This window comes from Poecile atricapillus, chromosome 6 (assembly GCF_030490865.1).
Source record: "Poecile atricapillus isolate bPoeAtr1 chromosome 6, bPoeAtr1.hap1, whole genome shotgun sequence".
In the NCBI taxonomy this organism is placed as follows: Eukaryota; Metazoa; Chordata; class Aves; order Passeriformes; family Paridae; genus Poecile; species Poecile atricapillus.
Genome location: NC_081254.1, coordinates 28499535 through 28517025, shown reverse-complemented (window position 1 = coordinate 28517025; position 17491 = coordinate 28499535). Strand labels below are relative to the sequence as shown.

The window sequence follows — 17491 nt, the reverse complement described above, 5'->3', positions numbered from 1 at the left end:
CACCATATTCTTGTAAGGTTATAGCAACTCCCCTAAAAATTTATCAGCTTGAACATTACAACATGAGAAACCAGACCAGCGAAAGGAGATTTGAGGAGGATGGCAGCTGTGTGAGGTAAGAAAAAGCAGAATCTACAAAGCAGAAACAAAGCAGGGCAGGACAACTTTGAAAGGCTAGAGAAATGTTTCCATCACGTAAGAAATTATCAAAACTCTAGCTGAAATCTGCTACAAAGAACCCACCAGCACCAGAGCAACCAACCCCAAGTCTTTGAAGTTATTATAAAGGCCCTTAGTTTTGTTTTCCTTGAGACCACAACACTAGAAAAGGTAGGAGATACCAATATGCCCCAGAGCATTACAAACAAACATTTCAAATGCATTTATTCCAATCATAGAAATATCATTGTTTTATACCAACTAGGAGAACACGACCATTCTCCATCCCTTGAACTTCAGTGCTTCTCAGCTGTGGTATTTCTTTCCCAAGTGGGCAGTTAACACAAACAGGAATAACAGGAAAGAGGAGGTGCTGGGACAGCTATAGAAAAGGGCTCATGAATAAATAAATTCCACTGGTATCCAACTGCTCAGCATCAGCACTACCAGTGGTCAACACTTCCGAGGAGAATAATAATGAATAAATAAATAAGGTCTTGCTAGAGATAAAGTTTCCTACTTTTCACCACTCTACACACTGTTCCAAGCGTTGTGTCATCCAGAGATCATATAGACCCCAAATATAAATCCAAGCAGCATTTCTTCTTTCAAAGCCCTTGGGCTCCATTTGTAACCTAGAACTTCATTCACTCTGTGGCAGACTCCTGCTCCTGCCAGTAACCTCCCAGAAAGAAGAACAGATGGACTGAGACACTGGATTACATGCACACAAGTGAAAACACATTTAACAACTGCAACCAGATGCAAACTTAGTATGCAAATTAATTTAAAAAAACCCAGACTGAAGAGAAATCACTCATTACAGCCATGGAAAAATTATTTCTCATGCACGTGTGTTGTGCCTCTTACAGGGAATGACACATTTTGGAGAGTGGGGGAAACATCAGAGTATTTGAACACAGGCAACTTATCACAGTGCAGAAGTCTACATGAGACTCGCTCAGGATGTCACCGCAGAACCAAAGGGCACAAGAAGAACAGCAGTCAGCTGAAGTGACAGGAATGACCAAGATGGAAGAACACAACTCATTTCAGATACAGAAATGTTTAATGGCGTTAAAGTGCTACTTTAATGGGGACCATATGCTAACATTTAAACACAATTCCACTGCACTGCTAAATATGGTTGTCTTTATTTTTTTACTTTATTTTACCTCTTTTTACCCAACCCTATCTAAAACAATAAAATAAAATCTAAAGGACTGAAATTAACAACCCATTCAAATCAGCAATAAGTTATGAATTTTATAAAGCATTTTTTTCCTCTTTTTTTTCTTAGTAATGAGGGGTAATTAAATTACTTAAGGATATACAAAGTTTCAAACAATGCCATAGGTGAAGACTCTAGTATGGTTTTTAAAACTTGGAAAACAAAATAATCCTGGCCATTAAAAAGACAAAAATAAAAAAGCAAAGCCCTCAAAGTGCAGGTTAGAATGCTTGTCTTGGAGAAAATTAGAAAACATTCGCTATAACAGCTCTTAACAGCACCTGCACAGATAAGATGGCAAGGCCCTTGGGAACAGGACGTGCAGTCAAAACGTTACATTAACATGAGAGACGTGCTGAGCTTAACTAGGTTAACTACTGGACTGGAACTTCAAAAGTCAGCAAAGGGAATGATTCTACAAAGAAAACTGAAGAAACCCCCACCAAACCTGGCCTCTTCCAGCTTAGCACAGCCTTCATCCTTTGTATGCACGGCAAAAAAAAGGATCTTTGCATTTCATTGGGTCAAGTGCTTCATCAAAACAGAGATCTTTTCATGGCATAAATTCATATAAAAGACATCTAAGGTTTCATATGGACAAGCTCTAAAAAGATGCATCAGACTTAGGGTGTTTTCCCTCCCAACACATTTACAAATGTTTATCAAAAAATCGCTTCAAATAAAAAGGTCATAGTGGCTCAGTATCTGGGCATGACTGTCTGGTGTGTCACCTCTCGAGTGCTGGTTTCGTTCTGCCCTCAGCTGGCCGTGTGCCTGCGAGGGGCACACATCTACCGGGGACCTGCTGGCGCTGGCACAGCCCCAGGCACGACAGCCCACCCTGTGCTGGTAGATTACAGGTGTGTACCTCTTGCTTTAGCCACGCTTCAGAGGTACTCACTTTTTAAATGATGTCCAACAGAAAGCTGAGTTGAATGGTGTTCTCCCCTGAACATTGCTGCCCCTCTCCCTCTGGGCACAGAATGAGACCTTAATCATTATTGTCATTGTTATTCCTAGCCTTCTTAGATTTCCTAGTACATTATGACAGCATTAGATTGTGATAAACTGTAGGATACAGTCCTTTTAGGACCACAAAAGCTCTTCAGAAGGGCCTAAATTAGGTTGTTCAACCTGAATGCAGTGTAGAAAATTTTGACATTTCTCAGATCTCATGACAGAGAGGGATGAGTAGTATCCTCTTTCAAACAATTTCAAATAAATTCAAAACAAAGTGTTTCATCACTAAGGTCTAGATCCAGGTCCCACAGAAACAAACAGATTTCATTGACTGCAAAGGGACTAGTGTTTGGCCTAACTTTTTGCCAGCAGAAATTGGGATTGGTAACATGACCAAATGAACAAATATGGGTTTCTGGGGAGGCTTCCTTTACCCAAAAAGCTTTATATACAGGTCTCTCCAGGCCTAGCTGTCAATATGTCAATTCTGAAAGAGGATACTGGCATCTAGGACCCAGTTTGATCACCCCAGTGAAATCATTCACCCTGCACTGTTGTCTCACTTGGTTCTAGGAAGCAAACGAGAGCTTGACACTGGCGCTGGAGTAACCCTCATCACTCCCAATACTCTGCAAGCTGCTGTGATCATCAATGTCACTGATGCTGGTTGTGCTGATATTGTCCACTTCTCCATGGGAGAACTCTGTGCTTTCAACGTCCACTTCAATCTCTTCTAGAAAGGGAAATGAGAGAAACGCACACAGGTTAGCACTACACACCCAACTGCCCCCTTCATGCCAGAGAGCTCCTGGGACTCCCTCAACACTGGGAATGAAGTGGTCATCTGGCAGGAAGACTTTCAGTGTTCCCCCTGGATGGGATGGGCTGTGGTCATGATTTATAAAGACTAACACCAGCTTGGAGCTTTTTGTAGGGATTTGGCAAAGGGGTTTCACTCCTCCACATGCCAGCCACACCGTCAACATAGGTGAGCCACCCCACACAGTGAGCTTGTCCCACTACCTCTTCCTTTGGACCTCTAATACCCCAGTGTTAGAAGAAAATAAGAAACAGATAAAATTGAGTGCAAGAGAGAAAATGGAGCATGAAGTTATCCCTAAACATGCTAGTTGCTTGACACTATATTTCTAAAGTCTGGACCACACACAATTACAATGCATTACCATGGGAATCTGGGTTACTCTCACACGTGCTTAGTGGATTTTGGAACAGTCATCTTGTTTTTAAGAAAGACTTTAAAAGCAAAGATCTAATTAACCAGGTATCTTGGTTCCCATATTGTTCAGGAATTTTCCAAAAGATTTTTGTTTTAAACTACAGACTCACACCCAAACTATGCAGCTTCTTTGGTCTGTCAGTAAATATCAACCCATCTATTGTGCCTAATGTTCTCTCCACTGTAGGGATATTTTCAGAAAGGAAGTAATCTTAATTCAGTTAGGCATTTAGATATCTCTAGCCAGTTTTGACTGAGAAGATGAACTCTACAAGAAATTTGATGGGGGGACAGAGGGGTGAAATGTGTGAAACATTCATTCCACTCTCATTAATATCTTCTTACATTTTCCTCTTTGTGTTGCCATGGGATTCAGCAGACCAAAAATCACATCTCAACTTTACCATCCCTTTCAATACAACAGAAATCAGATCAAGTTGACAGCAACAACAATCCTTCCGGACTTAGAACTCATGCAAAACACTAAACTCTCCATATGTATGCTTATGTATGTGCTTGTGTGTGAGCAGAATCAGCAGCCTAAATGTCCAAGGCCATGAGAAGGGGAAGCTGAGAGGTAAGAAATGGATGAATCTCATTCCCTAACTCCAGAGTCCTGGCAATTCCATGCTGGTTCAGCAACACCCACCTCGCTCCGAGTCCGAGTGATCCGAGGAAATGGTAGATCCAATGCTGTCCATTCGTATTCGCTCTATCTCCTGAGGACCCTGTAGTTGTTCCAGTCTTCGCTTTAGGAATCTTTGTTCTCGTTCCAGGTTCTCAAGCTGGTGTTGGCTTCTCCTTTCAGCCTCTTCAAGTTTCTGACATGATCAAATAAAACACAATAATTAGTTTTATCCTTTTCTCCTTCCCTTCCACCTCCACCGCCCTGCCACCTGCCTTGCTTAGACCTTCCCAGTCTCAGAAGGATTCAAGCTGCAAGTGCCCTGAACCAAGCTGCCGCGCAGTCTCCAAGCACAATGCCCTCTCCCCACATCTTTCCACCTCTCAGGTCCTGATAAATCATACCCATTAGTACAAAGAGTCTCTGAGGACTCAGCCTCTCCAGGGGAAACGCTGTGAATTGCAGCAGTTTGTGGATCATTTTACCCGGGATCAGACACCTGCATTACCGCTTCTGCCCACGCAGGGGCCTCAAACCCCCAAACCATCTACTCCAGGGTTTGTTACCAGCTGCTCCAACAGAAAAACGTGCCCTGGGAGTTATGTGTTCCTTACTGCACGGTTTAGAAGGATTTCTCAGAAACAGTTTTCTATTCAGTGAGTGATTTACATAACCTACTACAGATTTCTTTGATCACAGCTGGGAAATCTACCAGGGCACTGTTCTTTGTTTCCTACGACAAGCACATTGCATAAGGAGGAGTCATTTCAGGCTAACTCCGTCCCTTTGGCAGCACTTTTCCTCCCTCATCACCCATCTTCTCTCTCTATATCCTGACCTGCAGTGAAGTATTTCAGTCTCTCCCAGATTCTGACAATGCTGCATTTTCTTTTCATGTCTCACTTTGCCAAAAGTGGAGCTAGAAGAGCGCTGGGCTGGCTGGAAGGTTCACACATGGAACTCCAGCAAGCCAAACCTGTCTCACACTCTTGTGGTTTGTCCTAATGCTTTGGCAGTGGAAACTCACTAGCACAACAGAAAAAAAGTTGCATTTCCCATCAAAATGCGCCATTCAACAGTAGGTATGTTTTTCTTTAAAGAGATGTAGCTGTCAACAAATGATCACAATACAGAACAAGATCCTTGCTCTTCAAATCCATCATTTTTGTAGTTAAGGACTTCATTATGAACTCTTCCAACAATGTGGCTTGTGGCAATGATAAATGGCTAACCAAGGAGGCAAGGTCTGCTTGCTCCTTGATTTTATTTATTTATTTATTTATCGACAGTGTCATGTTTCCTTCAACAGAGTTAGCTCTAGGCAGCAAGGATGAGCAATTGCATTGCACTTCCCAAGAGCCCACGCTGAAAGCAGCAGGGTAAGGCAGCTCTTACCTTGATATGTGCTTTGGCTTTGTTGAGCAGCCCAAGCGTGGTGTGCCGGGTGCAGTCTGGTCCGAGCGGTATCAGAACTTTTAAGCGTTCTAGACACAGGCGGAGGTGAGCTCGGCTGCAAGGGGAGAACAGGAGGATCAGAGCCATGCTTTCTACAAGGGAATGTAATTTCTTTCACTTCTGCCCCTCTACAAGGCAGTTTTCAGGTTTCCCTGTTTCCATCACAAGACTCCCCTCAGGTACCAGCACCAGCACTGCTGCTAAACTATTTACACTTCAAACATCAGTTGCTCACCAATACTTGCATTATTGCTAACCTCTGACAGACACTGTTTATTTTCTTCCTCTCTGAACTGATAATCTGACTCATCTGGATAAACTTTGTGCAGAGGCAAAGGCACATAGGAAAATGGTACAAGTATCTCATGGGTTTCCACTCTCTCTGAGCTATTTGCTGTCTGTTTTGATGAGAAGAACTTCTGTGAAAGCAGTTTTGAATGACTGCTACCCCCTGCATGCTTGTTCATTGCTAGCTCAGGGACATCTGCTATGAACTGACCTGAACACCTTCTTTATGCATGAAATTAAGATCATCAATGTAAAAATAGTCAATTCAAAACACTGAAACAATCCCTGGTGGCAATTAAAGGAGCGAGAGGAATGGTAGTTCCCAAAAAACTGCATTCTTACTCCTTCCTGAGCCCAGGTCTGAAATGCTGCTAGAGGTGCAAGGTCTGTGGGAATGAGAGAACCCAAGACCTTCCCCCAGGCAGACTTCTGACCTTGGCTCACATCTACAAAGACAGGCTCCAGCACAACAGCACTGCTGGTGATGTGATCCATTTTCTGCAGAATATGGCAACATGTTCTGGGGTAAATGGTTCAGTGGCAGTGGCAACATACATTGTCCTCAGGCTGCAGAGAACTGTTCCCACCATCTCGTCCTCTGGATCACATATGCAGGGATGAACAGTAGATTTGTGGAAAACTATCGAGTGTGGGTTGCCTTTTTCCCCTCCCTCTCTCTTTCCCAGACATTAATGATTTATGTCCAAAGTTGTCATCCCAATCAATAACACAATGACATCAGCTTTACCATTCACATGCAAGAAACACCAGTGCAAAAGACTCTTGAAAGCCTATCCCAGCCCCTGCTCATGCACAAAGAAACTGAATCTTAGCCTGATCCATCTCAATGCAGGGGAAGAAGAAGAAAAAAAAAAAAAAAGAAAGAAAAAAACCAGTATGGACAGTCCATTTCCATTTGTTTTTCAAATGCACTATTGCACCCAGTTTGAAAGGGGTGGGGGAGAGGAGTCTGTAATCAGGCAATTATGTCAGTGACAAGCAAGGATGATTAAGGGTGGAAGGGTCAGGGGTTTTGCTGATGAACTGTCAGCACAGGGGAGTGTTCACCGGCCCCGCTGTAGCTGTGAGCTCCTCACAGTTTCTACCATAAATCTCTTTACGAAGGGTTCATCATTCTGTCTCAATAACAGTCACAGGGCTGCATATGACCAGCAAGAGCCTTGAAGAAAACGTGTTTTCCATTAAACATTAACAAATACAGGGGTGGGGAAAGGGAAATCATAATCCAAAAATCAAACTGAAAGAACAGTAATCACATCAATCTCATCTTTTGCTTCTCAGCTTGCTCTAGGGCAAACCCCACTGTTATTAAACCCATATGGTTGACATGGGGGGATTTTTTTTCCCTGGAAGCCAGTTTTCAACACAGAGCTTGGTAAGGAGTGTGCACTCACTACAGGTGTTTGCCCTGTGTCTCATGATGACCAAAAGGGTAAGCAGTGAAAAAGTATTGCTAGTTCACACTGGCACTACAGTTTGTGTCATGCCTCAGGAGACTGGACACTGACTTGCACAGAAATGAAGAGGAGCAGGATCTTGTGGTCAAAGACACTTTGGGGTTTGAAACCTATTTTTGGATATGCCATGGACTTCCTGAATGTCCACACAGGCAAGTCACTGAGTCAGAGCTGTCAGAGCACAGCCATCAAGCTGCAGCACAGAGCAGCATGTGTCTCCTCACAGCACAAGGACCAGCTCCAACCATACACTTCACCTACGGATTTTTAACCAAGTTAAAAACACAGCTCAGGCAGAGCTCAGCTCTGGGGGCTCCACCTAACAGCAGATTGCTATGTACCACAGATGTGGAGACAGCTCCCAGCCCACAGTGAAAATAGAATTATTTGTGTAACAGGAAAAAAAGTTTGGGAATCAACATCTAACCTGTGGCAAAGATATCACAGTCCACTCCTGAATGCAGAGAGAAATGGACAACACATCTACAGCCTGAGCTTTGGGCTGATTCTCAGTACCGTGTTTTACCAGGAACTGGGAAGGTGCTGCACTAGGAACTGCAATTCCTGGAACCAGTGATCAGCTTCGGACAGAAGCAAGCACTGGCTGGATTGCTGAGACAGCGATCAAAAGGGTGGCACTGATCTGCCACGTCAAAAGCTGGGTTATATGCAGACTGAACAAGATCAACCCTGTTAAGCACCTGAAAGCTACAGGCAAAGGTCCAGCCATGTAATAAAACCCCAGACACTTGAAAAGCTTCCTGTTGTGCCCCAGGACTGCAGTGGAGTGAAGGTTACTGCTTGTCCCAGGCTCATGCAGACCATTTTCTGAGAAGCCACTCCTGCCCATGGCTCTGCTGGCTGCTGGCCAAAGGCTGTGGCCTGCAGCAGGCGTGATGGCCTGTGCCAGCACACCAGGCATCAGGAGGGGCCACCTGCCTGGGACACGAGTGTGGTATGAGCTGATAAGCTCACAGTGGCACATAGCAGGACTTGGGCTGCAAGCACACTGCAGGGGCAGGTGGTGTTAGCTGACCTAAGGCAGGTTTAGAAGAGGTTTGACCAAAGTCATTACTTCTGTGCTGCCACTGAATTTCCCCTTATTTTGCACTCCGAGCTGAGCCACACTGGGATAAGAAGAAGCAACCAAGCCTGCAAACTGTCCTGGCATGTGAGCACATTGCTTTCCTTCAGAGAGATCAAACTGAACAACTTCCCCAGCTTTTACCCTTCTGCAGCATTCAATATCTTCCTTACATTTTTTTATTTTTAAAATCGAACCCAATCACAGTCCTTGACCTCTCTTAACTTCCAGTAACCCCAGTGGACCATGATGGGGTCTTAAACCACACAGCACATGCTACAGGTCTGACACACTGATGGGTGCATCAGAAATAAAACTCCAGAGCCCTGGGAGGAGATGGAGTCGCTGCTCACTGGACTGGATGTGGCACAGAGAGCTATGGTCTAGCTGACAAAGTGGTGATCGGTCAAAGGTTGAACTCAATGGTTTTGAAAGTCTTTTCCAACCTAAATGATTTTGTGATTCTTTGAAAACCATCACAGAAGACTTAGCTAAAAGACCATTTCAAAGAGAAAGCAATCACAAAGCCATTAATCTTTCTTATCAAGTCCTGGAGCTGCCCCATGGCAGCTGTAATTCCACAGGTCAGGCCATGATGTGAGTGTCTTTTCCCCTTGTTTACCTGGACTCTGTTGCAATGTGGCTTTGACAATGATGCAGGCTCTTGTTTTCAATGAAAATACCAGCATTGTGCAGCCTCCAGACAGAGCCAGACAGCTTTCCATGTAAACCACTGGATTATGCCAATATTTGACGCATCTGCCAATATCTAGAAAAACAAGTCTAAAAGCCCATATTGTTATATAACAGAGAAACAAGGCAGGCTTGGTGTGAAGGGCTGCTTCCTCTTGCTCTCTTGATCCTGAGGAAGCCAGAGGATGCCAGAGGATGAGAAGGAGAATTCCAGTTTCAGCAGAGGCTGAAGCCTTTGCATGCTAGCTGCAGGGGAGATGGGAGAAGCTTGAGCCCTTCCTCCTGCCCAAGTGGGAAAAATCAGGCTCTCACAGCAGCATCCTAAGCACACTGTAGGTGCTTGATGTGTTGAAAGAGAAATCTTTGAAGTATTTGAAAGAAGGGGGCTTTCCACTTTCCCAAGGGGTCTGCCTGGTCCCCTCTTCCTGGTCAGCTTGATGAGAGGGAACTCCTGTTTGAGATTCCCATGTTGGGGGGCATTGGGATGGCCAAAAAGGGAGCAAAACACCTGAGAGATCTCAGAAATTCAGAGCCAAACACAAGCCCTGTCACAAAGAGCAGAGGATCACCCTTTATCTTGTTTCACCTGGCCACTCTGGCTAGGACAGAGGCCCTCTGTTGCTTGTGCTTCCTCCCCTGTGTGGGGCCAGGAGGAGACTAGAAGCAAGTTCCTCTGGGATGCGGAGGGCAAGCAGGGCAAGGATGCCCTCTCTGCTCTGCCAGGAGCTGCAATGGGCCAGGAGCAACAGAAGGATAAGAAAGCTCAGCAGCCCCACAGTCCTGCCAGCAGATCCACAAGGTGTAGATGGAGGAAGGGAGTGCTGGCCCTTGAAATGGCAGCCCCAGTGCTGCTCACTGGGCATCTGCTGTTCTCCCTGCCTTCCCTTTGTGCCTGTGCAAGAGCTTCTGACTGTATCTGGATTATCTGACTGTACCTGGATTATCTACTTCTACCCCCCAGCTCCCCTTCAAAGTCGTCTGTCCTGAGCCTGTATCAGAGGGGAGTCTGGCTCCTGCTCTGTGCAGCCCCTGCTTGCACTTGGCTCTGCCTGGCTGCAGAGGGCTGTAATTTCACAGCCTGCTCTCCTCTCCAGCTCCCAATGACATCACCCACTCTGATTATATAAAGCACAGGGAGGAAGCCTTTATTTATGCGTGCTTTTTGCTCATAGCTTCAGCTGTCTCAGTGTACAACACACATGCAAATCCCACTGCAGGAACTGGGCTCTCTTTTGCCTGAATCAAAACTGCACTGCAGAAAAAGGTGTGGGTGAAAAAAAAAAAAAAGTCTCTGTTTCCTTCCCCCACACCTCTGAATACATTTTTGAGGAGTTTTGGTAGGAATCAACCTAGCACAACACTGCACCATAGCAAACTGGGCACAAAGCCATCAGCTTCCTCCCTGCCTGGGAAGTCCCCAGAGAGCTGAGGGACCTTTGCTGGCAGTTCCAAGCCGTGTCTCTGCTGGTCATGAAGTGGCTACACCGGGGCTGGAAACCTAACCCCCTGACAATGCCTGACAGAGTCCCTGCAAAGGCCAGCCCAGGGCTGTAAGGCCACTGGCAGTTTCCCTCCCTGGGCTCTGGAGGGCTCAGCCAAGTCCCTGTGCACCCCCTGACAAGCAGGTGACCCCCACCACCTGCTCCATCCTCCTCTGGTCAATGCTGCAGACACGAGCCATCTCTGAATGTTAGCACTGCCAGAGACAGCAGCTTCTTTGCCAGAAGTGGTTTGGGATTTGTGCAGGATTCTTGCCAAATTCCACCATGGGCAGAAGCGATGGAAACTGAGAAAAGAAACTTTCTCTGCTGAGGAGTCAGGCAAACGCGTGCACACTCGGCTCCGGAGCATCAGTTTACCAGACTCAGCACTATCCCCCCATCAGACACTGCTGAGAGACTTTGCTGAATCAAGGCCTGAACATCTGCAAAACACACACACACAGACACACACACACAAACTCTCTTCCCATCTTTAAAAGATCAAGCCTCCCTCCCAGCAGGAAATGACCAACTCGCCTCCAGCAGCAGTTCAAAATGCTGAATTCTTAATTTTGTATGTTGAAAGAAGGGAGCATCTGAGGGAAAAGAAAAGCATTTCCCAGATATTTTTGTACTTATGCCTCCAGGTCTATAGGGCTTGAATTCAACAGTGGATTTAAGCATGTGCTCAACGTTAGGAATATGCTCAAGTTCCACTGAGGCTAAATCAGACACTTGATCCCTGTGAGATGTTTAAAAAATAGAATCAAACCAAAAGAAGCACCAGAAGAACCAGAAGAAGGAGGATCCTAACATGGAGAAGGACATTATCATATGTCTCCTCTTCCCTCAAAGCCTTTTCAAAGTCGAATCTAATTTAACCCTGAAATTAGAAACCACCAACTTTGTTTGGATTTCAAAGCCTAACAGATTGCCTAAAAAATTCAGGAAGGATCACTGGTTAAAGAAAGCAATTCCTGGAGAAACACATGTGACCCCACATCAATAATTCACTGTACGAGAATGATTTTGAGATAAAAGTAATGAGAAACACATGCAAAAACCACAGGGCAGGGAAAATACGGTTTCCTTCTAAAAGCAATTCATAGGTCAGAGGCTGCTTATCTCCAACAGCCATCATACGACTTGATGTTTTTTCCTTACTCTTGTCCCTGATCCCTCAGCCCAGCTCTCTCAGCAAGGTATCTGCTCCCTGCTTTACTGAGCGCTTGTCTCCAGTGAGGAAAGAGGTTTTTCCAAGCACCTGGCTGCGGGCTGGAGGAGGCAGGAGGAGGCTGAGCCCCCGCTGTCGGTGCTGCAGCGCGTTATGCAACTGCTGTGAGCCCTCTGGCCACGCAACAACGCTGTGGTGGCGCGCGGCCAGCCTGCAATAAACACACTCACACTCCTGATTCCACAGGGCACCACGAACACATGTTTCAGAAGGAAATCTGGCTCACAAATACACAGCTAAAAGTTAATATTCTCCACCTGAGCTGTGAAATCGCTCCCAACAAGCCTTGCTTTTGGATTTTAAATCAAGTCTCATGATTATTTTTGTGCATTTTCTCCCAGTTGGAAGAAGATACTTGCTCATCTGACCCTGTTTCCAGTCAATTTCTACCAATGGGTCCCTGGCATGTAGGAGTATTTGTACTCCAAATGCTAATAAACTGTGCCATGAAAATTAATTGAAAAAAATCCTTCATATATTTAAGTTTTTAGAAGTAAAGATTTACCATTTTAAATAAACAAAGAAATGAAAATTTAAGACCGACAATAAAAAGACCTGACAACATACTATAAACAGGAATTTGAAGGAACAAAAAAGTTCTATGACTAACATTTTCGGCTTCATCTTAACCATGTCAGGTCTGCCTGCAAAAGTTAGAGATGAACATGCACCCAACTGTATTCTCAAATCAAGGGCAAAGGAAAAACAAACCACAAATTATGGATCTATGACCTAACAATGGTAAGAACAATAATAGAAATAATAAAAAAAAACCCAACCCCAAGGCAATGCAGTTTTTCAAAGTCACACAAATCAATGCACCTCTGCCCGTTGACAAGCCACGTATCAGGCAGATAAGGGGTGGCACAGTGCATAAGAAAGTAGTCGTGATTCAAGCCTGTAAGTGGAAACTAAATAAAAACAGCAATGTACTGATGTGCTCCACAACTGCAGCGTTTTGTCCAAAGGCCACCTCAGTGACAAAACCAAAAACAGGTACCCTGGGAAAGGGAGTATCTTACCAAGAAACTGAAATACTCAGGAAAAAATAGCCAGTTTGGGGGCACACAAACGCTTCTCCCTATCTGCAACAGGAGCCACAAGCCTTAAGGTAAGCATAAAGCAAGGGTTTTACCTGAAAATGTACTGCCACACTCTCCACTGGACACTTTGAAAGAATCCATGCTACAAACACTGACTGTCCCTGAGCCCTGTGAGCCTTGCACTGCAGCATGAGCATATGGCCAAGTGCACCTTACACAGAAATTACTTCTCTTCCAACTCTCCCAACTCTTCTAGATGGGAAGACTCATCCCTGATGTCAACTTTGGAAGAGTTTCAGGTTCTTGGCAAACAGAAGCTGCAAGACCAACAAACCTTGTGCCAAGTGATGTGTTGCCACCACTGGTCTATTCCAACATGGATCTTTCTAGCCTTCTACTGCAGTCTGGAGAAAGACATGCTCTCTCCACCTCTCTCTGCATCACACAGCTGTCAAAATCTCTGCGTTTCCTGAGATCCTTCTGGGTATGAAAATGAATATTGTTGAGAGGGCTCTCCTAATTATGTTATTATTTTGAAGGCATATTAATTACTTCAAGGTTTTCAAAGAGGGATGGAGGAATTGGAAATCAGGCAGCCTCCAATCCTTTGGTAAAATATGGGGATCTGGCTGAAAGATTTGTATTTCCTGCAGGACAGGTGTCTTCTGGGCTGCAGTATGGAGTGGTAACTGATGGCTTTAGCTGTATCTCCCAGTGGCTGATCAGTCTGCTCGCACTGTGCAGATGTTAAGTGCAAATCACATTGTTCAGTGGGTGCAGGGGTTGGCCTACATACAATCTGAGTTATGCGGACATGTGAGAGAGCATCCACTTCCAGGATTCAAAGCCACAGCACTGCAGACATAGCTGTGAACAGGACACTTCTGAAAACTTGGGAGTCCCACTCTCATCTCAGAGAGTACTTCAAGGAGTAGGATGCTCTTATCTTACACTGAGTTTCTATTACCTTCATTTTCACTCTCTTCTCTGACAGCACTGTTTGCTCTGTTATCACTAGCTGCCATCCTTCAGCCTGCCCAGGCTTTGTTTCTGTCCTCTTCTCTGACTGTCTCCTGGATTGGAAATTCTTTGGAACAAGTATTCACTTGCCAAATGCACATTGAAACAGGTTCCCTGCCTGCACTCAAAATTCCTAAATCAAGTAGATCCCACATAATTATACTAAAGCAATACTAAGATTCTGAAGCTGAAATTATATATCCAGGACTAATTTTATTCACAGCACAACTTCTGGCTCTTTGGGTCCTATTTTTTGCACATCTTGAGGTTTTCTTCTTTGAACTATAGGGCTAGAAGACAGAAGGTTAATTTAAATTAATAAAGCAGTTTCTTAAAAAAAAGAGACTACCTGTAATCTCATGACTTCCAAAACTAGAAAAGGCAGTGTCAAAAACTTTTGAATACTGATGCTCACAGTAATAAAAATTATGCTGTTTTGGAAGGTGCCTCCTCCAGAATGAACTCACAGTTGCTCGGTAACATGACTGCTCATCCTTTCATAAGCCCTTTGATCTTCAGAGGCACCAATGAGACAGGGCTGCTTCAACTCAGTAGAAAATGATCAAATGCAATAACCTGAGCTTCACAATGAAGAGGTGACGAGAGCAGCATAGGTGGCCATCTGCCCAGCAGAGGAATGGAATCAATCAGTGCCTGGCATTTTCTCTCACCCCTTCATTTTCATACAGATCTAACACCGCCCTCGGTGCCCATCCGCCACTTTCTCTTCCCTACTCCCAGCTCCTCTATGCCATTCCTTGCAAGAAATTTGGACAGTTATTAAGAGATGTCAAATAGCAACAGATTCTCTGAAGCAGATTTTCCCCTGAATTTATATATAGAGGACCTCCTATTATCGATCATGGACATTAGTCAGAAAGTATTTTAATCCTTGGTGAACATATAATTAACTATATTTTAGTGTAGCACAAAGGACAATGTTACCAGCTAACCCATTTAGGCTGAGCTGTGCTCACAACAGCATGCTAAACCACAGGCCACAAATGCTCTACATCATGTTCTCCTTCTGACTCAAAAACACAGTCCAGGTGCCACCAGTACAGCCACTTGTAAGTACCTCCTGCACAAGATCATTTGCCACCAACTTTCCAATGTGCTGCCAAGCATGCAGGTATTGTAATTTCCTGTCCTGGCCATAAGATATGGCTATAATCCTGCATTTAACTATCAGGGAACATGCAAAATAAGCTGCAAACATCAACATACAACCCAGGTTGGTTAATTATAAAGCCCAGTCTAATAAAAACTCCATCTTTGCTAAAAGGTGGTTAAAAATAGACCTGCTCTTTAAATAGCTAGCGGTGTCCTGTGCCCTGGTTCTCACTAATGCCATTGTAATTATCCTTCTAGGGATACACAGTGTGCTCACAACCGCCAAGTCAGTGCAGCGTCCTCCTGCATGCTGCCAACATGCCTGCAAAGCAGCTGTGCCATTCATCAGAAACCTGCCTCCTTGCAGAGGAGGCACTAACCTGCTTTGCTGCAACCTACGGATTTTCAGCTTTACTGCTAGAATTAGGTCACTGGCAAAGATAGCCAAGATTTTCCAAATTCTCCAGCTATTCTTGATTATTCTGTTCAGAGGTTTCCTGGCTAAGAACCCTGCCTTTGAAATGAAGAGGTATTTTGGGCTCCTGCAAGGCTTCTGCAGTCAGACACTGAGAAGCAGGGATGCTCTCACTCCATAATCCTTAATGGCCTCTAAAACTGCTGGCAATGGGAAAGTTCTCCAGCTCAGATCTACTGCCACCAGGTCCTTCCAGCCTCTCCAGAAGAAATCAGAGATGGTGCACACCAGAAAACAGATGAATTGGCAAGGATCTGCAGAGACCCTCGAAGACCCATGCCTGCACTTGAGTCTGGCAGAACCTGAGGTAGCAGACAGCTTCCCAGCAGGCAGCTGGAGAGCAGCCAGGGACCAGCCTCCTGCCTACAGTGGAAAAGCTACCCCTGGTCCACAGGTTGTACAGCAGTAAAAGCACACACAGTACCTCAAAGCCTCTGCTTCTCTGCAATACTACTGAAAGAGATCTTGGACTTTGGTACCTTTCAAATGCAGTCAGGTTTCAAACTTGTACTTTCATTAACCAGCTGAAAGAAGCAAGCATTTGCTTTGTAAGACAGACATTTGTACATCACTGAAACACTAAAGGATGCTATCAACTTGTTATCTGGGAAAATATGTTTCCTGTTTTTAAAATCATGAGTAGGAAATTTGTCAGTATCAAGAATAGATTCTGATGTGGTTTTTTGTCATTAACATAGTTTTAAAAATTACACAGGTAAGTTCTAGCTACTAAGAATTTTTCCATCACATACATCTATTTTCTGAAGCTTACCTCATGGAAGAAAATTCCTAATAAAAATATATTCTAAGAATGTGACCATTTGACATACTTGTTTACACAAAATCTTTTATGCCAAAAGAAAGCATGTGCTCTTCATCTAATATCTCTTCACATTGTCAGAAATATTTAAGGAGTCATCAAATATCTACTGTACCTTTCAGGTATAGAGGGCATACATCTGGAACAAGGGAAGCAGTGCATGTAATTTCACCTTGTAAAATTATTTTCAATTTAACCTCAAACTTCCCAGGGAAAATGAATTACCAGCCAAGGTCATTCTTAGATGTATGTTTGGAAAAAAAGCAGTAGGAAGGAGAACTTAAGTGATCCTAGCACCATTTTTCCTACTGGATATAGATTTTTGCACAGAAAAAACAGTAATACTGTATTTCAAGAGGCTAGGAGTTAGCTAACACTAAGTGACAAATGGTTTTAACTCACGTTACCTATACATGTTACTCAGGAGGGGAGGCTGAACAGAGCATAGCTCGCAGCACACTGACAGCAGGTGAGCCATGTCCTGATCTCACACATACAGAGGTACCAGGAAAAAAACCAAGTTTTTGAAAGGAGGCACCAGAGAGTGTGAAAATACACCTTGCCTCTGTTTAGCTGGTGTGATGTGCTAATACAAACTCTTTTTCAGTACAGTTCTTCTAAAGAAGAGCCCAGTTTATTGCCTAGAAAATTAAAACAATATAAACTTAGGGGGAAAGAAAAAACACAAACCCCCTGCCTTGCCCTTTCATTTAACTGGGAACTTTTCTTATATTTTCTTTCTCTCCTGTAGGGGTGTCTGAATGCCAAGAGATGCAAGACGGCTCAAACCTCAAACAAGGAAAAAGCATGGAGCTGGCTACTTGGAAACAACTTCCCTGAGCTAGAAGCAAGATAAAATATATCTGTAACACATGCAAATTGCTCCATTTACTTCAGCTCACCTACAAAACTTCTAGTACTTCCAACATTGCTCAAAAATCATTATATTAAGCACAGGACACTCTACCTAGTGAACTTTTGGTCATCTGGAGAAGACCATTTTGACCCGTCTGGGCCTTCAATGTCTCAAATGGATACAAATTTGATTCCCCCAAACCAAGAACAGCTGTATCTGAGTAAATTAACACTTGTAGG

At 44.1% G+C, this 17491-nt stretch overlaps 1 protein-coding gene and 1 long non-coding RNA gene across 3 annotated transcripts in view; one reads left to right on the top strand and one right to left on the bottom strand.

Moving 5' to 3' along the window:
• Nucleotides 1-1214: 1214 nt before the first annotated feature.
• The window catches only part of MXI1 (MAX interactor 1, dimerization protein), a 55876-nt gene continuing 39599 nt past the window's right edge, over nt 1215-17491 (bottom strand). For both annotated transcript variants that reach the window (XM_058842041.1, XM_058842042.1), the window contains exons 4-6: nt 5608-5722; nt 4237-4408; nt 1215-3083 (exon numbers count right to left, since the gene is read on the bottom strand). In XM_058842041.1, coding sequence (XP_058698024.1) covers nt 2920-3083; nt 4237-4408; nt 5608-5722 — 451 coding nt within the window. In that variant the 3' untranslated portion in view covers nt 1215-2919. The remainder of the gene's footprint in view (nt 3084-4236; nt 4409-5607; nt 5723-17491) is intronic.
• On the top strand, nt 9145-16498 carry LOC131580628 (uncharacterized). Its single transcript, XR_009277908.1, has 3 exons — nt 9145-13036; nt 13225-13452; nt 15360-16498. It is a non-coding gene; the product is annotated as an uncharacterized LOC131580628 (long non-coding RNA).